The 23,767-nt window shown below is 55.1% G+C and overlaps 1 protein-coding gene and 1 long non-coding RNA gene across 8 annotated transcripts; one reads left to right on the forward strand and one right to left on the reverse strand.

Moving 5' to 3' along the window:
• Positions 1-5,958: 5,958 nt before the first annotated feature.
• LOC122699250 lies at positions 5,959-10,651 on the reverse strand. Of its 3 annotated transcripts, none has more exons than XR_006342576.1 (3): positions 9,980-10,651; positions 7,894-8,381; positions 5,959-6,070 (listed from the first exon to the last, which is right to left on the reverse strand). It is a non-coding gene; the product is annotated as an uncharacterized LOC122699250 (long non-coding RNA). The 3 variants fall into 3 exon arrangements; XR_006342577.1 differs by having other exon boundaries at positions 5,974-6,070; positions 7,910-8,381; XR_006342575.1 differs by lacking the exon at positions 5,959-6,070 and having other exon boundaries at positions 6,595-8,381; positions 9,980-10,078; positions 10,238-10,651.
• PDE4C (phosphodiesterase 4C) lies at positions 8,541-20,229 on the forward strand. 5 transcript variants are annotated; one of them, XM_043910924.1, is made up of 15 exons: positions 8,541-8,976; positions 12,344-12,535; positions 13,505-13,541; positions 13,629-13,702; positions 13,917-13,969; positions 14,236-14,348; positions 14,428-14,521; positions 15,058-15,221; positions 15,420-15,518; positions 15,942-16,106; positions 16,192-16,291; positions 16,882-17,036; positions 18,420-18,542; positions 18,799-18,981; positions 19,511-20,229. In XM_043910924.1, the coding sequence occupies exons 1-15, from the start codon at positions 8,627-8,629 to the stop codon at positions 19,916-19,918; spliced, it is 2,310 nt and encodes a 769-aa protein (XP_043766859.1). In that variant the 5' UTR covers positions 8,541-8,626; the 3' UTR covers positions 19,919-20,229. The 5 variants fall into 5 exon arrangements, with proteins under 5 accessions (XP_043766859.1, XP_043766860.1, XP_043766863.1 ...); XM_043910925.1 differs by having other exon boundaries at positions 14,239-14,348; XM_043910929.1 differs by having other exon boundaries at positions 8,612-8,926.
• The last annotated feature ends 3,538 nt before the right edge of the window (positions 20,230-23,767 follow it).

Consider the following 23,767-nt stretch of genomic DNA (forward strand, 5'->3'; position numbering starts at 1 on the left):
CTCCCATGCCTGGGAACTTGCTCATGTTTTGCTGCTGTCTCCCCAGCCAGTCCGGGAGCTGGCTGATTCTGGCTTGGCCCCCATGAGTCCTTTTGGCAATGGTATCATCCGGATATGCTTCTCAGGGACCCCATTGCTGCCACCAGTGTCAAGCCGCCTCAGGACCACTGCAGATGTGGAGCCCAGAGCCTGTGTGGTGTTCAGCATCGAAGCTGGAGTGAACTAACAAAGCCACGGCCTGGCCCCAGGCAGGTCAGGAGGCTTGTGGGGATCAAGGGGGGCTGTCCCAGGAGAAAGAGAGTGCCTTATCTAGCTGGATCTTTCTTTAACTTGTTCAACAAGCATTATTAAGCACCTACTGTGTGCCAGACCTCATACTGGGAATATAGCCATGGGCATATAGGTGTTCACAGGATGATGGTGGAGATAGACTCATGCTAACTGGAGAGATCAGGGTGATAAGGGAGCCCAGAGGAGGCTTCCAACCCAGCACTGTGGAGGGATGGGGAGGGGATGAGGAAGGAATGCTAGGAAGAAGTGGTATCTAAGCTTAGCCTAAAAGATGAAGAGAGGTCAGCCAGGAGGAGTATAGAGAGTGGTGGTCTAGTTGCTAAGTCATATCCCACTCTTGCAGCTCCATGGACTGTACCACGTCAGGCTCCTCTGTACATGGGATGTTCCAGGTAAAAATACTGGAGTGGGTTGCCATTTCCTTCTCTAGGGGATCTTCCCAACCCGGGGATTAAACCCAGGTCTCCTTCATTGCAAGCAGATTCTTTACCGACTGAGCCAGAAGTGTGTGCCAATCAGAAGAAACAGGATGTATGGAGTCTTGGACTCAAGAGGATCAGCTGCATGAGTTGAACATAGACCAGTGTGGCTGGAAGATAGGAGGGGAGCCTGGAGAGCTGGGCAGGGGCTTGACCACACAAGATCTCATGGGGTATAAGGGGGAGAAATGGGTGGGTTTTCAAGGGAGTGAGTTGATCAGATTGGCATTTAAAAAAAATTCCCTGTGGCTACTGTAGGGAGCACTGTCAAGAGCAGAAGTGAAAATAACGGAAGTCCAATTAAAACACCTTGGCAGTTCTAGGCAGTAGATAGTGGTGCCTGGACCAGGGTGGGAGCTCTTGGCTGGAGAGAAATGGGCAGATCCAGAAATTATTTATAAAACAGACACACCAGGCTTTGGTGGGTAGAGAGAGGGGGTCTGGTGTGGACAGCCCTAGTCTTTGACCCTTCACATGTGACACTCCTTTTCATCCTTGTAACAAAGCCAAGAGATGGGAGCACTGTCATTATCCCCATTTTCTGGAACAGAAACAGCTTTGGGGAGGGAAAGCAAGAGCCAGCCAGTGCCAGAACCCACATCCCCCACCAGTGGACCAAGTTGTCTCCCACTATCAGCTTTGGAGGCCAGGGGACTGAGCCAGATGTAATGGACAGAGAGGAGCAATTTGTTTGGCACCACCCAGCAAGACATGGTAGTATTGTAGCTGGGGCTCATTCTGTCTGATTCCCCAGTACAAGCATTTTCCATTTTTCCTACTCGAGGACACAACTAGGCTAGATGATAGACAGTCTTCATGGGAAATATCCTTGAGATGTCCTTGTGAGCTCTCTGAAAAGACCAGAGCTCTTCCTACCCCCAAATCTGTTGCACCAAATGGTCCCAAATACCTCTCTGCCTCAGCCCACACCCACCCTCTTACACCTGCTCTTGTCCATGTCTACTTCTGTTAACTGTGATAGAAAATATGCTCGTCCTCCCTTTGCCACTTCCCAGAAAATTACCCCTGAGATTAGAGTGCCTGGTGGGCAGGGCCTTGAGTTTCTAGAACTAGGGGAGGGAGGGGCAGGCCTGAGATTTGAGAGCAGGAATTGTGGCTGTAAGGAGGGGCCCAGGGCGTCAAGGGGCAAATGAGATCCTGCCATTTCCGCTGAGGGTCTGGGCGTCAGTGTGGTTATAAAAGAGTGCCCCTCTCTACCCACCCCAGCCAGAGGCAGCTTCTTGTGTGTGCACCCCAGGCATTGGAGCACCCTTCCATAGCCCTTCCCCATTTCTCTTTACTTCTCCGATTCCTGCCCAGCATGTATGGGGCTTTTAAGATCCCAAAGAGATCAGAGACCTCTGAAGACCAGAGCCCTTGATTCTGCTTCCAGACACCTCTTTGCTACAGTCACAGGGGAAGGCTGAAGACCCACTACTGCTTTCAGCATTTCCTGGCCCATCAACACCCTGGTCTGGAGGTCTTCCTGAAACCCTGTCTGTCTTCCTGCACCGCCTTCAGAACCGACAGGTCGCGGACAGCTCCTCTCTGTCTCTGCCATTCGGAGCTGCTGAATCTACTACACTTTCAGCATCAGGAGTAGGATCAATGCTTCGGTGCTGGGGGTTTCCAGAGACTCTGATTCCCTGCTCTCTGTTTGGCTGAAAACGGAAGGACAATTTCTGTCTTCACTCCAAGTCCATGTCTTGAACCTATTTCATTCAGCTCTAGAGGGGACGGCAGACCATTCTTGGCGCAGGGGTCCTCCCCAGCCTCTTTCTCCAACCCCCACCCTCAAGTTCTTGTTGCCCTGCGATCTATCCTTCAGCACCACCTCAGTGAGGACAGCTCCTCGGGATCAGCCCCACCTCGAGCCCCTGTTGCTACCTTTTCCTGCCTCAGCACCTTCAGCGTGGACAGCTCCTCGCTGTCGTCTCCACTCTTGGCTCTGGCCGGGACTTCGGCTCAGACGCTCTCGCCTCCCGGGGACGGCTCTCGCGCCCTGCTCTCCGCTCGCTCCCCAGTTCTGGCGCATGGAGACCGCGAGGGTCCAAGAAGGGCTAGAGGCATCCCGCGAGTTGAACCGCGCTCGCAGCCGCCAAGGCATAGCCAGGGCCCCGAAGCACCTGTGGCGGCAGCCCCGGCGCCCCATCCGCATCCAGCAGCGCTTCCACTCAGACCCGGACAAGTCTGTGGGCCGCAGGGAGCGGGACTTGAGCCTGCGGCCGGCCCTCGAGAAGTCGCGGCGCTCCTGGCCCACCTCCTTCCGCAGGCGGTAGGTGGGCGGGGGCAGGGCCCTCCCGCGGAGCGGGGGAGGGCGCGCAGGGCCTGGCGGGAGCAGGGGAGGGTCTTTGCTTTTCCAGCCTGGTGGCTGCGCCCGGTGCTTTAGAGGAAAAGGCTGTTTTACGCGGGGGTGGAGCTGGGGGGCGGTGGTGTCCTGAATGCTTACGGTGTGTGTGACCCCGTGATGCTGCAGCCGAGGATGTGTGGGTCTGAGCAGTTGCGAATCAATGTGTGCTCCGAGCTGTTGTCCACAGCTGGCTGGGTCTCTGGGGGGCGGGGTGTGTTCGGCTGTGTGCATATACCAGCTAATTATGCGCTTGTATACCAGTTATGTGCCTGCTTGAGTGTTTCCCCTTGTGTCCGTGTGTGTTAGCGTCTGGGTGTGTCCTCGCTGTGATCCAGTTGGGTGTCCAAGGGTCCTCCAGACCCTGGATTGTCCTCGGGTGTTTGTGGGGTTCGTGGTCACAGAAAACATTTTAGGGGAGCTTGGGCTAGATATACTAGAGGGCCAGGGTCAGCTGTCTGCTGTGCTGGGGGGGGGAGGAGCCTCCTCTGTTGCATATCCTGCCACACACATACACACACACACTCCCCCGTGCGCGCGCGCACACACACACACACACATCCCCTGCTGTCAGAGGGAAGCCTCTTGGGGAGCCTGAGCACAGGATGTTTCTTCCAATGTGAGAATGAGGAGGAGAAGAGGGGAGCAGAGGTGTGTAGGGGGCTGCTCCTGATTCATATAAACTGAGAGAGGGGGCAGAATTAGACAAAGGCAGAAGGGAAGCACAGAGAAACAGGGGCCTTGGGGGGCCAGAGAGGTCTCAGCACCACCAAGGAGCAGGGTCCGGGAGTCCCAGGCCCTACTTGGATGGGTGTGTGTGTATGTGTGTAAGTGTGTGTGCTTACACCTGTCAGACTCTTTGCAACCCCCTGGACTACATGTGGCCACCAGGCTCCTCTGTCCGTGGGATTTCATAGGCAAGAATACGGGAGCGAGTTGCCGTTTCCTCCTCCAGGGGATCTTCCTGACCCAGGGATTGAACCTGCGTCTCCTGTATCTCCTACATTGGCAGGCTGATTCTTTACTACTGTGCCATTTGGGAAGCCCTTGAATGGGAGGGGGAGCTAAATCAGGCCAGACCTAGAGCTCTGGGTTTGAGGCCAGGCTAGGTGACCTTGAATGAGTCATTTTCTTCTCTAGCATGCGTGCTTACTCGTTCAGTCATATCTGATTCTTTGTGTCCCTATGGACTGTAGCCTGCCAGGCTCCTCTGTCCATGGAATTTTTCAGGCAAGAGTACTGGAGTGGGTTACCATTTCCTCCTCCAGGGGATCTTCCCAAACCAGTGATCAAACCCATGTCTCCTGTGTCTCCTGCTTTGCAGGCGGATTCCTTACCTGCTGAGCTACTGGGGAAGCCCTTCCTCTCTGGGCTTTTCTCCTATTATTAATACTTTGGTCCACGGACCTCCCAGGGCTACTGACTTCTTGGTCAACAAGCCTGGCCTAACACCGCAGGCTGGCCCTCCAGCAGCCTTGGTTGGTGTTTGGGGCAGCTGGGCCCACAGCCCACAGGGTTGGCACTTCCCCAGGTGACCCAGCAGGGCCCTTGCCCCCACCCTCCAACCCCTCAGTTCCTCCTCCCCTCCCTCCCGGTGACTCACGATTTTCCATCTTCCAGAGAGAACAAACAGAAACTAGGTTTGGGCCCCTCTGGGGGGAGAACCCCGCGGCCCTGGAAGGCAGGAGTGGTGGGCTGTGTTCCTGTGAGTGTGTGTGTCCTGCCTGCGCGTATATGTCCACGCATGGTGGGAGAGGCTCAGCCCTGGGGAAGCTGGGTTCACGGCCGGTGCTCCGCGCGCTTCCAAGCGAGCGGTGGTGCTCCCTGAGTCTCGCTGTCATCACTGAAACGTAAACACAAAAACTCACAGGTTCTCAATTTTGTCAAGCACATTCTGTGCCAGAGCATAGCCCTCAGCTGTGGCTCGCCTCCCCACCACCCCAGGTGGGTCACATAAGTCTGGGAGGGTCTGAGTATCTTGCTCAGCAAACGTTTATTTAGCAGCTATTGTGTGCCACACCCTGGGCTGGGGACACAGCCCAAGGGCAAGTAGGTGCTCACAGGCTAATGGTAGAGGCAGACATACCAGCTGGAGACCATACAGGGTGATCTATACTGTGATGGAATGAGATCAGGGTGCCATAGGGCCCAGAGGAGGCTTCTGACCCAGCAGCTGGGGCCAGGAGGTGAGGAAGGACTGCTTGGAAGAAGTGACATCTAAGCTTAGCCTGAAGGATAAAGTGAAGTCCGCTGAGGAGTGTAGGGAAGGGTATGCCAAGGAGAAGGAACAGAAAGTGCAGAGCCTCAGACTCAAGAAGATCAGATGTGTGAGGAGCCGAACACAGATCAATGTGGCTGGAGGGTGGGAGGGGAGGTTCTCTAATCATTTCTCAAGCATCTACTGAGTACCTACTAAGTGCTGGCCACGGAGGGCGCAATGGGGAACGAGGCAGACCTGGTCCTTCCCTCATGGGGCTGCTGGGTGAAAGTGAAAGTCGCTCAGTCGTGTCCGGCTCTTTGCAACACCATGGACTGTAGCCCGCAGGCTCCTCTGTCTGTGGGATTCTCCAGGCAAGAATACTGGAGTGGGTAGCCGTTCCCTTCCCCAGGGGATCCTCCCAACCCAGGGATTGAACACAGATCTCCTGCATTGCAGGCAGATTCTTTACTGGCTGAACCACCAGGGAAGCCCAAGAAAACTGGAGTGGGGAGCCTATCCCTTCTTAGGGGGATCTTCCTGACCCAGGAATTGAACCAGGGCCTCCAGCATTGCAGGTGGATTCTTTACCAGCTGAGCTACCTGGGAAGCTTTGGTGAGTGAGGCAGACACAGATCAAATGATCAGGACATTATATAGGAAAGTGTACCAATAAGAGGAGGGTGCTCTGAAGATATTCATTTATTTAGCTGGTCAGGGAGGGCTTCTTGCAGAGGGCAGTTCTTCAACTGTGACCTAAAAAACAAAAAAAGTTAGCAGGGGAAGAGGCTTCTGGCGAGGGCATGGGATAGGAATGAGCCTGATGCTTCCAAAAAAACAGCAAGGAGTGGGAGATGATGAGCCTGGAGCAGAGTGAGCCAAGAGGAGGAGGCTGGGGAGAAGACAGGCAGGGGTTAGGCTACACAAAGCCTCCAGGGAGGTGTGGATTCAGAAGTGAGGACAATGGGGAGCCACGGGAGGATCTGGAGCAGAGGACAGTGAGATCTCACCCCTGTGAGCACCTGCACGTGGGACTCAGCCTCCACTCTCCTCTCGCTCTAGATTCTTCAGGGAGACTTGGGCCAGTCATCTCTCCTCCCCAGACCCAGGTGTATTTGTTCGGAAAACGGGGTAACAGCACCCACCTCCTGTCTCACTGGGGCCACCTAGTGGCAGAGGAGATAAGCGCTTGCCCAAGGGAGAGGCTCGCTCAAATAGGGGAAATGGAGACATTGATGTGTTAAGGGCGCTAGAGACTGCAGGTCACTTCCCTAGGTCACAGAGCGTACAGAGACAGAGTTAGGGTGAGACAAAGTCATGTCAGCACTTCCTTTGGCCTCTGCCCTCCCGGGTGAAGTTTGGAGTCCCCCAGGGTCAGGCAGGCCAGGCTTTGAATGCTGAGTCTTGGCTCTGCAGCTGTTTCTCCACCCAAAAAGCAACTGATAACAGTAAAAGCATTGCTGTTAAAACTGGTCATAAAATATTTAAAGTTGAATCTATTAATGAAACATTAACACTAAAATTATCAATAAAGCATTTAATGTCAGAGTAGCATCTGGGACTACACAGGGGATGGTGCTCAGTTCAGTTCAGTTGCTCAGCCGTGTCCAACTCTTTGCGACCCCATGGACTGCAGCACGTGAGGGTTCCCTGTCCATCACCAAGTCCCGGAGCTCACTCAAACTCAGGGGATGGAGCTAGTTAAGCATTAAGTTGGGAGAGGCTGGGGAGCCTGCCAACCCAGGCTTGAGTGACTTCAGGCAGTAAGCACCCTTCTCTGTGCCTCAATTTCCCCATCCACAAAATGAGAATACTAGCCCCCACTTTATAGAGCTGCTCTGAAAATCAAATGACTTTTACAAGCACAGCCCTTGGCTCAGCACCAGAAGAGCAAGAAATGCTCAGTTATACCCATGTGTTTAGTCTTCACCTTCTATTCTGTGACTTCAAGAAAGGGACTGAATCTCTCTGTGCCTCAGTGTCTCCTTGGGGCCACGAGAGCATCCTGAGCCCCTCCCACAGGGCTGGGGGTGGTGTCAAGCCGCCTTGGCCCAACCCCAGTCTCTCCACTAGGCTGAGCCCGGCGGCCTTTATCCCCTGGGGACCAGCTATAATTAGGTCCAGTCACAGCAGCTACAGATGGTATTTTTGTCTTGGGGACAGAGAGTCTGATTCCCACCAGGTGTCCGGTTGCAGGGCCCTGGGGACAGAAGGGGGTTCCTGGCCAGACCCTTAAGACTCCCTGTCCTCCTGGGCCCCAGCAGGACACCTCTGTGAGGCTCCAGTTTCTCATCTAAACAAGAGGGACCACAGTATGATTGAGATGTCAGGGGAGGGTCAGGGTCTCCCCACTGAAGCATGATCTCCTGAAATAATATCTCACATCCCCCCAGGACTGCCAGAAACCTGGGTGGCATTTGTCTGGGGACCCCCAAACTGGTGAAGTGCCCTGGAGCAAGGCTCAGGCGGAGGGTTGCTATCACACAAGCCCAGAGCTCCTGTGGGGACTCGGCTAGCAGGCCCCTCCTCCTTGCACTTGGGGACTGCTGTCACCAGCAGGTGGGTGTTCTGGGTCTCACCTCCAAGCATTCTCACCTCCAAGCACCTCCAAGACACTCTGAGACTTGGTTTCGTTTTCTGAAGAATGAGGCAGGACCACCTGACCCCAGCAATCTGAGGGTAGGCCAGTTAGTACAGACTCTTGAATGCCCCCTATCCCCAACACTAGGGGCGAAGCTTCCCTTTTCAGGGGTCCTTCCTGGGGTGGGCTATGGCAGCTGAAGCTTCACAGGGCGGAAGGCTTGGCAGGAGTAGAGTGCGGATGTTTGTCCAGTGGAGACAGCAGGAGAGGGGAAAGGATCCAGAGACAGGGCCTGGAGAACGTCAGAGCAGGTGGAGGTCACGTGGGGCTTGTGGAGGGGGACAGAAAGACAGGGAGGAGACTTGCAGTGAAGACTTGAGTCTGTTTCCACCTTTCTCCAAGCCTCAGTTTCCCCAACCCGACAAAAGACTCAAGGATTGTAGTTTCTGAGCAGGCTCTTGGTGGCCCTGGCCTCAGTTTCTCCATCTGGAAAATGGGTAGAGGGGATTGAAAGTATTGTGTGGGATCTGGGCAGCCCCTTGGCATACTCAGAGACTCCCTAATAATGGAGGGCACTTCCTTCTCCGACTTCCGTATCTCTCTTTTCAGCCCAGCAAGCTGCACCTCTGGGGTACATGCTGACAGAGGGAAGTGGTCTAAGATGCGGTTTCTGGGCTCCCCCAAAGAAGGGAAGCAGAGAGCCCCATCTAGTTCAGTGCCTCAGTTTCCCCATGTGTCCCCGTGGGGGCGTCTCTGAGCGGGTCCCGCCGCGAAGGCGGGGCGGGTGCGCCTTGGGTTCGCTCCCCGCCGGGCCCCGCCCCCGCGGCTGTCCAGAAAAGGTCCCGCGCAGCCAGTGCTGCGTCCAGCCTCCACGCGATCTTGGCGATGCAGGGTACCCCTGCTCCCGCCCCGGCCCCTGGGCCCAGCTCCCCTCGGGGCTCCCCGCGCGGCTCCCCCGGGCTCTTCAGGAAGCTGCTGGTGAACCAGAGCATCCGCCTGCAGCGGCGCTTCACCTTGGCCCATCCGCTGTGGTGAGGCGAGACAGGGCCTCGCAGGGGTCATCGGAACCGCCGGGCTGGAGGTGGGAAGGGCAGAGTCAAGGACAGTGGGAGCCAGGTTGGAGGGTCAGGGCATAAAAGCTCTGCTCCTTTGCCCTTTTCTCGGGGTTATGTCTCTGCCCCTGCTCTATCTCTGTCTCTTTTAGTTGATGACTGCCTGTCTCTCTCCATCTGTTTCCCTCCACCCACCGCCTGGATACATGCCCAGGGGACCAGCCGTCTGTCCCTTTCCAGCTGCGTGGCCTGGAGCAGAACGGGCCGAGGCTCACGTCTCCTTCTGACCCTTGCCAACCCGGGGCGGGCGGGCTGAACGTCCAGGCAGTGAAGGGATGAGGGTCACTCCCCGCCTTGGTCTGCGCCGGCCATCCGCCCCAGTGCCAACACCAGGGTGGCCTGGCGGCCTCACACTAAGCCTTCGGTGTCCTCGGGGGAAGACGTGATTTGATGGAGGCCTTTGAGGCAGGGAGCTCGCGATGTAAGCGGGCTTGTTGCATGTCCCAGGCTGAAAGCTGACAGGCGCGGAGAGCCACTTCTGCGCAGCTCCACTTCGTTGCCCCCTTCAAAGACTCGTCCGACCGCTTTGGGTTTAAATTCCGGCCCTTGAAGAAGTCACTGTAACATCGTGGGTTGCGGGGCAAAAGCTGGGGTTGGAGGTGGGGCTGGTGGGCGCAGACTGGGTCTGGTACCAGGCGCTTGGTTCGCGCGGCTTTAGCACTCAACTTGGTAACTTGGCACCTGGAGGCTCAGAGACCAAAGGTCCCTTCTCCAAGGTCACACGGCCAGTGACAGCTGGTGGTGGTGGGGAGCAGTCATGACGGTGGTCCTTGATGGCACCATTTCAGGCCAGAGTGGGGTTCCGGGTTCGGGAGAACCCCCCCACCCCCACCCCCCGCCAGGTGGTGCACCAGCCGCCCGCGAAGAGGGGTCCCAGTCGAGGGCTTGGGAATGAGTACAAAAGCGTCGAGAACGTCAGCGGTGAGGCTGGAGGAGGGCGAGTCTCTCCGAAGCCTCTGTGCCTCAGTTTACCTGGGTAACCGATGGATGGACGCGCCGTTCCCACAGTCGGTGCGACTTTCTCCCCGCCGCCCGCGTCATGGAACCACGGCTTGACCCCGCCGCTCTTGGCTAAGTTTAGAGCACAAAGATAAACAGAGTCGTCCGCAGCGAGAAAACCCCGGCTCAGCCCTAACTCTCCGCACTCGCTTTTGGATTCGAACCCAGCACCCTGTGACCTCTCCTGGCCTCAGTTTCCCTATTTATCCACAGTTGCGCCTTTTCCAGAACCTTTGGAGAGAGGAGAGGGAGGGGTAGGTGGTATCCATTCCCGGGCCTCCCCCTCGGATCGCAGGTTTAGGGTATCCACCGCCAGCAGCCCGCCCCCAAGAGTCTCCGCCAGTCACTCAGCCTGCTCCAACGCCGGGGAAGCGCAAGGAAGCCCCGCCCCTCCGGGTGACGTCACGAGGCGGGAATTCAGAAGCTCTGGAAGTAGGGACTTCAGCGAGAGCCCAACTCTAACCGACTGAGAGCGATCGGACACAGCCGAACACCCGAATGAGGCCGGACTAAGCCGAATGTGCCCGACGTGGCTTGAGCGCCACCCCGACTTGCTCGAAAACCTCGTGCAGCCGGACACAGCCGAACATGCCCGAAAGCTTCCGAACATACCCGAGTGCAGTCGATAGCCAAATTCGGCCGAACTCAACCGACCGAACTCAGCCGGAAGAGGCCCAATCCCGTAAGCCCAGATCCTTGGGCTTCCCGGTGGCTCAGACGGTAAAGAATCCGCCCGCAATGCGGGAGACCCGGGTTCGGTCCCTGGGTTGGGAAGACGCACTAGAGGAGAGCATGGCATCCCATTCTAGTATTTGCCTGGAGAATCCCATGAGCAGAGGAGGCTGGCAGGCTACAGCCCATGGACTCGCAAAAAGTCGGACACGACTGAGCGACTAAACGCAGCAAAGCACACTGAAGTCAGAGGGAAGAGGCCCAGTTCTGTATGACCAGACCCAACGGCCGTTCAGACCGTTCAGGCCGAATTCCTGACCCCCAAGTCGGTCTGAACCGAATTCCCTGCTCAGAGTCTTCCTTAAGGCAGGCGCCGATCCCAGCCCGTGGACTTGGACGGGATGGCCTGGCAGGGGACCAGGTGGACACTGGCCCTTGGCTAGGAGTCCTGTGTCTAGGGGCGTCCCCCAGGGTCTTCTGTCTCCGCCTCTCCTGCCTGCTCCCTTCTCTGTGACCCACTTGCAGCCCCTCTCTCCTTGTCTCACACTTCTGTTCTAGCCCCGCGCCCCCTGCCATTCTTTCTCTGACCTCTGACTCCAAGGGGGAGAGGCCTAGATAGCCTTCACTTCGCCAGAGTGTGGCTGGAGAGAGAGATGGGGCTGAGAGATAGGGGGTGGGGTTGAGGATTGCCTTGAACAGGGGAGGACCGTGCCCTGGGTAAAGGGCACAGCCTGTGCAAAGGCCTGGAGGAAGAAGAGAACAGACAAAGCATTCAGGCCAAAAATAAAGCTGAGGCTGGGGCTGAGTGAGCTGAAGGCCGGGTTGATGAGATGGGGGCGGCGCTATACTATGGTTTAGGGTGAGGGCCTGGAGCTGGGTAAGGGACGGTGGTCCAGGGCATAGCCAAGGAGAGCTGAGGGCGGGGCTCTCCTGGCTGTGGGGCACCTTCCAGTGTGCCCCATCTAGGCAAAACCCAGGTGCGCTCCTGAGAGGAAAGCCCAGGAAGTCATTTCCGGTCCCCACGAATTTACCCTTAGTAATCTGGGTAGGTTACGGGCGCCCTGTCGCCTTCCTCAGCTGTTCGGTTGTAACTCCCTAAAAGTGCCCTGGGGATGAAGTCTGCATTCGTGCTAAGTTGCTTGAGTTGTGTTCTACTCTTGGCGACCCTGTGGACTGTAGCCCACCAGGCTCCTCTGTCCTCTGTCCATGGGATGCTCCATACCGGAGTGGGTTGCCGTGTCCTACCCAAAGGGATCTTCCCAACCCAGGGACCAAACCCGTCTCCTGCACTGGCAGGTGGGTTCTTTACCACTAGTGCCACTTGGGAAGCCTGGATGTAGTCTCCGATACCCATATTGTAAACGGAGTGGTTGATATCCACAGGAAAGCTGTGACCCATGCTCACACAGCCACCTGGAGACAGATCCAAAACTCACGTGCTGGAGTCCAGATTAGTCCCCGTGGAAAAGACTCGGGTTCAGAGGCAGAGATGGAGGCGTGAGGGGCACTGTGTCCCTTAGTGCGGGTATGACTGTAGGACAGACGGACAAGCTGCAGGCTACTCCTGCCCTGCCCCGGGGAGGACATGAGAAAATGGATTTAGACTAGGATGTGGCATCCATGTGCCAGGACTCTCGGCTCTGACTATGTCTCCCTTGCCTTCAGCTTGGACCTGGAAAATGGGCTCGCGTGTGGTAGAAGCATCCTGGACCCTCAGGCCGGATCTGGCTTTGGCCGGATCGCCCAGGCGCCTGCGCAGCACAATCAGAGGCGAGAGTCCTTCCTCTACCGCTCGGACAGTGATCACGAACTCTCATCCAAAACCGTGTCTCGGAACTCCTCCGTGGCCAGCGACCTGTGAGTTTGAGCCTGGTGGGATAACACCCCTTCCTACTTTCTTCTTTCCTTTATTCCTCCGTTTCACACACCTCCTTCAGGTGACCATTTGCGCTGGGCTTTGAAGTATAGATAGCAGTTTGCCAGGCAACTAACTCACTTACTCAACTGAGCAGGACAATGCTATCCCACGATCCCTTGTGCTTGACTCCAGGTTGGGGTTGGGTGGTAATCCAGAAACATTAAAGTCAATTAACAGCAACCCCAAAAACTCCTTGATTTGAGCTTCCTCAGTTCAGTTCAGTTCAGTTGCTCAGTCGTGTCCGACTCTTTGCCACCCCATGAATCACAGCACGCCAGGCCTCCCTGTCCATCCTGGACAGGGAGTTTACTCAAACTCATGCCCATCGAGTCGGTGATGCCATCCAGCCATCTCATCCTCTGTCGTCCCCTTCTCCTCCTGCCCCCAATCCCTCCCAGTATCAGGGTCTTTTCCAATGAGTCAACTCTTCGCATGAGGTGGCCAAAGTATTGGAGTTTCAGCTTCAGCATCAGTCCTTCCAATGAACACCCAGGTCTGATCTCCTTCAGGATGGACTGGTTGGATTTCCTTGCAGTCCAAGGGACTCTCAAGAGTCTTTTCCAACACCATAGTTCAAAAGCATCAATTTTTCAGTGCTCAGCTTTCTTCACAGTCCAACTCTCACATCCATACATGACCACTAGTAGCCATCATTTCCTGCATCTACTGAGACCCCTGTTGTCCCTGGTACTCAGATTCTCCATTTGTGAGATGGGGTAAAGTGAGTGACTGGTCAGAGGGGCTATGGTGGCCTTCAGAGAAGCGTCGGCTGAGGGGAGACCAGGGACTTCCAGGAAGACATTCCAAGGACGGGCTCAGCTGAGGGCACAGTGTGGGTAAAAGCTGGAAGATGGGGAAGTTTGGGAGGGCTCCTCCTGACCGCCCTTCCATGTCCTGTCTCCCCGCAGACACGGAGAAGACCTGATTGTGACGCCCTTTGCCCAGGTGAGTGCCCACCTCTTCCTTCCGTCGTGTGCCAAGCAGGCAGAGCCGACCCCTCCTTTCCAACGCTGACCATCCCTCTCCCGGCAGGTCCTAGCCAGTCTGCGGACAGTTCGGAGCAACGTCGCGGCCCTTGCCCACTTGCAAGATCACTGGGCAGTCAAGTACGCAGGGGGCGGGGCGGGGCGGGGCCTGGCAAAGAGGGGCGGGTTCAAAAGACAAGGTGGGCCAAGCAGAGTTGGGCGTGGGCGGAAGGGGCGCAGCTGGCAACTCGCCGGGGCGGGCAGGGGGAGTACCGTATGAGGGGGCGGGGCCTGGAGGTCTTGGGGGCGGGCCCTCTGGGTGGGGCGGACCACTCCTGAGTCTACTGTACTGCAGGCAGGCGTGCGTCTGTAACACCCCACCTGGCAGCCAACCCCCTCCACCAACAGGTAATGTGCCTACTCCTATCCCCTCCTTCCACTGTGGGACAGCTGCGAACTTCCTCTCTATGGTGACCTCTCCAGTCCATGAATCTTTAAGCTGTGCTAATTCTAAGCCCTCTTCCCCCAAACACCCTTGGGGATGGAGAGAGCCCGGGGTCCTGAGTGGCCTCATTAGGAAGAGCTGCAGGGTCCAGATGCAGAGACGGGGGCAGGAGGGGCGCGGGGTTCCCGAGTCGGGGGTGGGGCAGACCCCTGATCAACTTGGCCCCCAGAAGACACTGGGCAGAAGCTGGCTTTGGAGACACTGGACGAGCTGGACTGGTGTCTGGATCAGCTGGAGACATTGCAGACGCGGCACTCAGTGGGGGAGATGGCCTCCAACAAGGTGAGGGAGGCCAGATCACTGCGACCCCTTGCCTCTGTCCGCAGGGCCCCATCATCACTGTCCTCATCTTCCCCTGCAGTTCAAGCGGATGCTGAACCGGGAGCTGAGTCACCTGTCTGAAACCAGCCGCTCAGGGAACCAAGTGTCTGAGTACATATCCCAAACCTTCCTGGGTGAGCTACGGTGGGTTATTGCCTAGGCCAGATTGCAGAGATAGGAAGAGGGAAGAGAAAGAAAGGCTTCTACTACAGAGCTCAACTGAGGAAGATAGAACCAGACACGGACACCTCCAGCCCTGTGGGGTAAAGCTGGACCAAAAGGAGGAACAGGAGGATCTTCCAGGAGGAGGGGGACATTAAAGTTAGGGTTTTGAAGCGTGAGTAGAAGTTTGCCAAGGAGGCGCTAGCAGGAACCATGCAGCTGGGTCTCCAGTTTGGGAGATGGAAAGGACATTTGGCTTTCCAGAAAAAATGCTAAGCTCCAGATGCCCAGAGGCCATGTCCAGCAGAAGGGGTTACTGAGATCAACCTTAAACAGAGGGGAAGGGTAGCTACAGGTCAGACAGGACTTTACTCTGAGATTACTTTGATTCAGGTAAAAAGGCAATAAGCTGATCTCAAGTCTTGGCAAGGTCCAGTACCTGAGGCCAAGCAGACTAATGCTAGCAGGTGAACTGACTTTTCTGAGTCCTACCCTGCCCCACCTACAGAGCAGCAGACTGAGGTGGAGTTACCCAGGGCGACCCCTGCAGAGCCCCCGAAGCCCGTGTCCCAGATCAGCAGCCTGCGTGGACTTCCCCACAGTTCCAGTCTTTCCACAGCCACTGTCCCACGCTTTGGGGTCCAGACAGATCAGGAGGGGCAGCTGGCCAAGGTGGGTTTCCAGTGGGGATGCTGAAACCCAGGTTTGAGTGCTTGCTCTGTGTGGATACCCTATTTTGGGCCTCAGTTTGCCCACCTGTATACTGACCAGGTGGGGCTCATGGGAGGACCTGAGGCCTGGGAGGGGGGTCGAGGCTCCAGAGTCTGTGGAAGTTGGGCTGGAGTTAAGCTCCAGTCCTCCACATTTTAGGAACTGGAAGACACCAACAAGTGGGGGCTTGATGTGTTCAAGGTGGCAGAGCTCAGCGGGAACCGGCCTCTCACAGCGATCATGTTCAGCATCTTTCAGGTACCTTCCCTGCCCGCGGCTTCTGATACCCTGCGTCTCCTTCACTTCTTCCTACCTCAGGACCTCAGGGGACACATAATCCTCAAATCCTCCCTAACATGTCTGAATGGGGTCATTTGAGTAGGGGCATTGAAGGATGGATAGGAGTTCATTAGGTTTAACATTTCATTGCTGACTATCAGCAAAACTCAGCCTTAGGCCAGGCCTGAAAAGACGCAGCCTGGAGGGAATAACTGTGTGGTCAGAGATGAGAAAGAGGGGAAGGACAGAGACCAAGGGAAATCAGAGGGAAAGCAGGCAAGGCATCCTGGAAGAGGGGGCGCTTGAGAGACGGCTAGGGATTCAGAAGGAGAGAAGGCATAGGAATAGCGTGTGCTGCCACCCAGAGGCCGAGGCCCTGACTAGGGGCCTGTGATGGACCAGGAACGGGACCTGCTCAAGACATTTCAGATCCCAGCAGACACGCTTGCCACCTACCTGCTGATGCTGGAGGGTCACTACCACAACGATGTGGCCTACCACAACAGCCTACATGCTGCTGATGTGGCCCAGTCCACGCACGTGCTGCTGGCCACACCTGCGCTTGAGGTAGGCCCCGGGGCTGCAGGCGCCTCTGGTGGGTGCAGGGCACAGAGACCCTGTCCCTCACCGCTCATGCTCCATGCCCACTCAGGCCGTGTTCACAGACCTGGAAGTCCTGGCTGCCATCTTTGCAAGTGCCATCCATGACGTGGACCATCCGGGGGTCTCCAATCAGTTTCTCATTAACACCAGTGAGTTAGGGAGCTGGGCCCTGCCACCACCTGTCAATCAAGTGATGTTAGGTGGCCCCATCCCTGCTCTGAGTCTCCCTGTTTGTGAAACAGCTGCCACAATCTTCCCTCCCTTAGGTGCTCAGAGCAGGCCTAGATATACAGCAGATACCTGATAAATGAGAGAATAATAAATATGGCAGAGCTGATGTGAGCCCACTGAGATTTAAAGTTTAGGATCCTTTAGGAGGTGTAAGCAATGGTTAGGTACCTCATATATGTTGATACATCCCTGGAGAGGTGGAAATAAAGAGTGGAGCCCTGACTCAGTAGTTCATTCAACCAGCACTCAGCACTCTCTCCTGCCATGCCGAGTCTCCAAGGAGTCACCAGTCTCAAGGAGGCAGAGCTGAACATAGATGCCCCCAGCCCTGAGGAACCAGGTCAGGGCCATGGGGAGAGAAAGGGTCCTAGAAGGCTTCCTAGAGGAAGGGGGCATTAAAGTTGGGGCTTCAATGCATGAGTAGGAGTTTGCCAAGACTTTACAGAACCAGCCTTTGGGTGGAGTGTGTTGGGTGTGTGGGTCTTGAGACTCTCCACCTCCCCCACAGACTCAGAGCTTGCACTTATGTACAATGATGCCTCCGTGCTGGAGAACCACCACCTGGCTGTGGGCTTCAAGCTGCTGCAAGCAGAGAACTGTGACATCTTTCAGAACCTCAGCACCAAGCAGCGGCTGAGTCTGCGCAGGATGGTCATTGACATAGTGAGATCACAGTGATGGATGGGAGGGTGATTTTGGCATGGCTGGGGGTTCGGTTGGATGAGGGCATCTCCCTATTCTGAGCCTGAGCTTCCTGGTTTTGTAAAATGAGACAATGACTGTCCAAGCCTTGGGTGGGACTGATGGCCCTTGGTTAGGCTAATCAAGTCTTGGATGCAATTCATGTGCAAACTATGTGGAAACTCTTTCTTTCTGGAAAATTCTTTCTTTCCCAGAAACTTTTCTTTCTGGGATTTCAGGTGCAACTTTATCTGCATTTGCTATTTTTCAAGTTGGGAGACACCAATACGTCTGTGATCTTATGCCTCAAGTCATTTAACTAGCATTTATTGAGCATCTACTGTGTGCTGGCCCTTTGCCAGTGACCATTAGAATTCTTATCTTCATGAGACTTACACTCTGTGGGGGAGATGGACACACAGGCATAGCCATGATGGGGGACCTGTAGACAGACCCTGTGACAGAGAGGTGTTCAGGGTGGGAGGACTTCCCCAAGAGGGAACAATGAAGCCAGGGCCTGCAGAGTGCAGGGGATCATGAGATGGGGAGGAGTGTTTCCAGCAGAGGGAATAGCATGTGGGGAGGGCTCAGAGGAAACCAAGGCTCCAAGTGAAGAAGAACTAAAAGTTTGGTAAGGGAGAGTGGGAGCTTTGGGCAGTAGGCACCCCCAGCAGAAGCATCATTTGGGCCAGATGGGAGGTTTGGGGAGAAGATTTGAGACTTCTTTCTGATCCTCAGAGAAACCCGTGGGTCATTCCTGGGCTGGGCCTGTAGGGGTACAGCTAAGTAATTTTTAAACAATCATGTTCAAGGCAGAACTTTCTTTCTAATGGCTGAAAACAGCCCTCCCAGCCACGCAGCAGCCACAGAGAAGTTTGGGGAGTACCAAGGACACCTGTGACTCCCACAGCCCTCTGGATAAATCCCCCGCACCCCCCTGAGGCCCTCCCCACTCTTATCACCCTCACTTGCTCCTCTGTTGCTCCGGCACTCATTTGTTCCAGGCACAGCTGTCTCCTCTGTGTAGCCTCAGGGCCTTTGCACTGGCTGTGTCATCAGTGGGGTCTCTCTACTGCCCTCAGGCACACTCATCTCAGCCCCCAGGTTTAATCTCCTTCCTCCATTCCCTGTCCCACGTGTGGGATGCACCCCACAAGTCCAGCAACCTTGGAGAAAGGACTATTGACTCAGCCTCTTTGTGAGCTGGTTTTGCAACAAATCTCGTTACATGCCCCCATTTCTCAGGTGAGGACACTGAGGCTCAGAAGGTTGAAGAACCAAGTGGGTCCAGCATCTGCGAGGTGGGGAATGGGGATGGGGCAGGCATTATCTTCATATCTGTCATCTTCCCTCGCCTGCCCCCAGGTGCTGGCCACGGACATGTCCAAACACATGAACCTCCTGGCTGACCTCAAGACCATGGTGGAGACCAAGAAGGTGACAAGTCTTGGAGTCTTGCTGCTAGACAACTACTCTGACCGCATCCAGGTGTGTGGCTGGGCAGCCCTGGGCTGATTTCCACAGCTCTCCTTTAGCTCCATGTATGAAGTGCCGACTGAATGCCCAACTTGAAGAAACAGAGGCACCTGTGGTCATGTGCCTTTGTCTTAGCCACCTCTTCCCCTCCCTGGCCTCAGCTTCCCCACCTGTAAGATGGGTGTGTCCATGGCACCAGCCTCTTTAGGGCAGGTACCAGGCCTGGGGGTGGCCTGGCCTGAGCCCTCCCGAGCCTCGATCTCACTAGGTCTTGCAAAGCCTGGTGCACTGTGCTGACCTCAGCAACCCCACCAAGCCGCTACCACTCTACCGCCAGTGGACAGACCGTATCATGGCCGAGTTCTTCCAGCAGGGCGACTCTGAACGGGAATCAGGCCTGGACATCAGCCCCATGTGTGACAAGCACACAGCTTCAGTGGAGAAGTCCCAGGTCTGAGAGTGACTGATTCGAGCTGGTGGGCACTGGGGAGAGGGGAGAGAAAGGAGTGGCCGAGCTGACCCTATGATTCTTGGCTCGACCCCAGACTGGCAAATGAGGCAGTGTGGCCTAAGGGTCTGCACTGGCCTGGGTCTGATGTGTCCCGGGATATATTCCCTCTGGGATGCTTTAAGAGAGATCTGCACTTGCTCGTGGAGTTTGGAAATGCTTGTTCTGGGTGACGTGGAGTATTTTAGAAGGGGTCCCAGTCTGAGGGCACATTCATCAGCTCTGAGGAGTCGGGAGTCAGGGCTAAGGTGGGTGGAAAGACTTAGGTGTTGGGGAAGCCTAGAAGGGGCAGGGGAGGCGTCCTAGAGGAGGGGTTTTTTGAAGAGGGTTTTGAAGGATGAATAGGAGTTTGGAAATGGCATTCCAGGCAGAGGGGAACAACCTGGGCAAAGGCCTGCCTGGACTGAGTTTAGGTTCCACAGTGATGCACCATTCAGCAACCTCTACCCCCTCAACTTTGCATTACCCACAGGTGGGTTTCATTGACTATATTGCCCATCCACTGTGGGAGACATGGGCTGACCTGGTACACCCAGATGCACAGGACCTGCTGGACACTCTGGAGGACAACCGCGAGTGGTACCAGAGCAAGATCCCACGCAGCCCTGAGGACCCCACCAGCCCCAAGCAGGGTAGCCCTGACAGATTTCAGTTTCAGCTCACTCTGGAGGAGGCAGAAGAAGAGGAGGAAGAAGAGGAGAAAGCATTGGATGGGGAGGCCTCAAAGTCACCTGACACTGAGCTCCTACCCTCTGAGGCCAGCCCAGACCCTGGAGCTAGCCCAGACCCTGGGGCCCCACACCTGGATTACCAGAGGACTGTGGGCAAGCCCTGCATGGACCATGAGGGCAATGTAATGGCTGAGCCTTTGGGCACCTAATGGCCCCTGGTGGGTGGGTGGATTTTCCAGGAAGAGGTCCCAGGTGGCCCCACTTTGCCTCCCAGGGAGACAACTGGGCTTTTTGCTACAGGCAGGTCTCAGGGTTGAATTGGAGGCATCTGGCTGGGGTCCACTCTGACCCTGGGATCGGCTGAGAGAGCTCTCCAAGGAGCTGGGCTGGAGGAGGGGCAGCTTCTTCCAGGGCTCTTGAGTTCTCCCTCCTGGACTTCCACCCCTGGTGTAGAAAGTGTCTGCCAGGCACCTTTGTCCATCTTGCCCAGTGGTCACTCTTGAGCCACTCCATCACTTTATTCTTTCATGCTTTATCAGATATTTACTGGGCACGTACTGTGTGCCAGGCCTGTGCCTGTTCTGTGCCTCTGGGGTACCTCTGCACAAGGAGATGGGGAATCAGTCTCGAGGAGATGACCCCTCCCTTAGACACCTCCCCTAAGTCTACCAGTCAGTTCACTGAAAGACAACGAGAATTTGGATGGGGGAGTTCTCAGCACCAAACTTCATCTGGACCCAATCCTGGCTCTGGAGTTCTGGTGGTGATGGGGGGGTGATGGTAGGGGCCAAAAAAGAGAGGGATCTGTGTCAGGAACTGTCTCTGAACGTTGATTTAGCCTTCACTGCTTGTGCACTGGCCGTTGCTTTAAGTTGCTGTGGTTTCTGTCTTCAGGTCTAAGGATGCTGGTTCTCCCTGGCCCCAGGGCCTCCGGCTGGCTCCCTCATACTCTCTCCCTTTTCTAGCACAGTAACAAAAGCACAGAATTCTCCCCCAAGGAAGGTCCTCTCCATCTTCTGATTCTGAGGCTGTCTAGACCCCCCATAGGGAAAAGGAGGCCTCTGACACTTTCTCGTGAGTCATCACCCCTGCTGGGCCTCAGTTCCCCCTCTACTTGGGTAAATTGTGGTTGGAGGGTGATGTGTGTGACCTCCCTGAAATATCTTAGAAATATGGGGCATTTGCTTGGATTAAAATAAACTTTATCGCACAGAATTAGTACCGTGCCGGTTTCACGAATGGGGAAACGAGCGGAGGGTCTGTCCCGTGGTCTCAGGGCTCAAGGCCATGCTGCTTGCTGGACTCCAGACGTTAGCCAGCGGCGCCCCCTGGTGGCAGGAGGCGCAGAGGGGAGGCGGGGAGAATTCTGGGCTCCTCGCCTTGCGGGAAGTCCCTCCGCGCCCGGCTAGGTGGAGTTCATCCTGACGGTTGCGGGCCTGGCGCGGAGCAGGTGAGGTGGCTCTGTGCTCAAGTCTCAGATTCAATTTTCACTTCCGGAGTCCTCAGTATCCCCCATCCCCCCCACCCCGCTACCCTCCCTCCCTGCGTGTCTGAAGATTTATACATGACAGAAGTCATTACAGAGCAGCCTCTGGCTTCAAAAACAGATGGCTTCATTCCTAAATAATTTCATTAATAATTCCATTCCATTGATAATTCATTGTCATCACAATTAATCATCTAACTTCACCGAGGGAGAATTAAAGGGCATCTGGATCATGAACTTGGTACATTTCCTTCCAGGCTTTTAAAAGGCAGAGATTTATGGGATTTTTATTTATAATTTTTTTTATCCTTCCCCCTTTATTTGCAAGTAATACATGGTCACTGTAGAGAATTTGCAAATAATGGAAACATGTAAGGATGAAAATAAAATTCTGCTGTAACCTCACCCCTAGATCATCTGCCTTCAGCATTTCACCTTATTTCTGTTTTTTTCTCTCCCTCATTCATGAGAACATTGATATGTTCTCCTTCAATTTGGGCCACAGCTATTCCTCCGTCTCCTCACTGTGAACACTATGCATGCTGGCTTTTCATACCCCAAGCACAATGCCACTTCAGGCCCATTGCACATGCTGTGCCCGCCACCTGGAATACTTCTGTGCCTCATCCTCACCCTTTGGGTCTCAGCGCAGCATCCCCTCCTCCAGGAAGTCCTTCCTGACTCTCCCCCTCCCACTCCAGGCTGGCAATAGTAGAAACTCTCTGGGACTCTTTGCTTTGTTTCTACAACTCTCTCCAGACTGACATCTTCAGACTCCCCCAGAGACTGACTTTGACAACTTCAACAAATCTTTTAACCTTTCTGAGCCTTTGTCATTTCACAGGTAGAATGGGCTTGCTTTGTGCATGTGTGTGTGCTAAGTCGCTTCAGTCATATCCGACTCTTTGTGACCCTGTGGACTGTAGCCCTCCAGGCTCCTCTGTCCATGGGATTCTCCAGGCAAGAATACGGGAGAGGGTTGCCATGCCGTCCTCCAGGGGGTCTTCTCGACCCAGGGATTGAACTGCATCTGTTATGTCTCTTGCAGTAGCAGGAGGGTTCTTTACCACTAGTGCCCTTTTTATTCTTTCCATTTCACAGAAGTAGGACCTGAAGCTCACAGAGAGAGGGAGGAAGTCACTCGCATGCTCCAGGTCCCCCATTTTCTCCTGTTTAGGGTCTTTCCTGAGGGATACACTCTTTGCCTTTGTGGCCCACCCTAGACCCAAAGGGAAAGAAGTTCTTTAGGGCCCCTGGGAACTTTCAGGCCTTGACTCTAGGACCTGTTTGCCCTCTGTTTAGGAGGAAAATATTGCCTGGCCCCCCTTACAGAGCTGAAGAGGGGCTGTCCCTTGAGCTTATTTAGTGAGTTCCAGCCTCAAGGCCTTTGCACTTGCTGTTCCCTCTGTCCAGAGCACTGTTCCCCCACTTCTCCCAGTGGCCAGCTCCTTTTCCTCCTTCAGATTCCTGCTCAAATGTCACTTCCTTGAAGAGGCCTTCCCTAACCTCAGTGGCCAAAGTCACCCTCCCTTCAATCATTCATTGAGTCATTGATTCATTCATATCATACCATCACAGGGTGCCTACTGTGTCTACAGGTGTAGGTGCTAAGACACCGATCCCTGACTCTCAGAGCTCACAGCTGGCTATTGAATAAATGAGTTTGCATGACATTTCTGATGGGGATGTGTCAGGAAGGAGAAATACATGACATGATAGGAAGTGACGGGCTGAATCAGAGCTTCCAGAGGGAGGTGGGTGTTTTTTGGAGACCTGAAGATGATGAGAGAGCCAGGGAAACAGCTTAGGCAGAGGAAACAGCAGGTGCAAAGGCCCTGAGGCAAGATTGCATCTGGAACCTAAAAGATGGAGTGACTCACCAGAGGAGAAAGATGAGTTAGTGGGAAGGTAGTGGGGTGGGATCTGAGAGGGTTTGGAGCCCTTCTACCCTACCTACCCCCCCCCGCCCCCCCCCTCCCCCCCGGCCCCTGCTATGTCTCCCTGGCTCATAGGACATCTCGCCTTAAGTCTGTAGCTCCCACCTCCAATTCAACCATCCCTAACTCCAGATCCTTTTGCTGATTCTTAACAATAAAGTCCTTCCATTAGTTTTACTTTTTTTTTTTTTTTTCTCATTAGTTTTACTTTTAAATACCAAATACCTTGGGGCAGAAGCTGGTACACGTTGTTGTGAGCTTTTACCCTTTGGGGGAAAAATAAGTGGGTATTGCCGACTGCCGCCCAAACATGCATCTGGGAGGTCAGGGAGCCTAGCAAACTCGCATGCCTTCACCTCCACCAGGGCAACGCCTGGAGCCCCCCATTCCCCACCCCAAAGCGGGAACTCAACTGCTGGTCTTCCAGTGGGGAGAGTTGGAGGTGGATTTATATTTATATTTTAAAAATTTTCCCAATTCGCCGCAGTTAGTTTGTGATACTTTTATAGTCCGAGTGAGGAGGAGGGACAAAGATGTTATCCTTTGGAAAAAATAGATTTCCCAACTGCAGGGAGAGCAGGAGGGACTTCTCCGCACTTCCGGGGCGCTGGGGGCGGGGGGCGGCCTCCAGGCGC

This window comes from Cervus elaphus, chromosome 9 (genome assembly GCF_910594005.1).
Source record: "Cervus elaphus chromosome 9, mCerEla1.1, whole genome shotgun sequence".
NCBI classification, from domain to species: domain Eukaryota; kingdom Metazoa; phylum Chordata; class Mammalia; order Artiodactyla; family Cervidae; genus Cervus; species Cervus elaphus.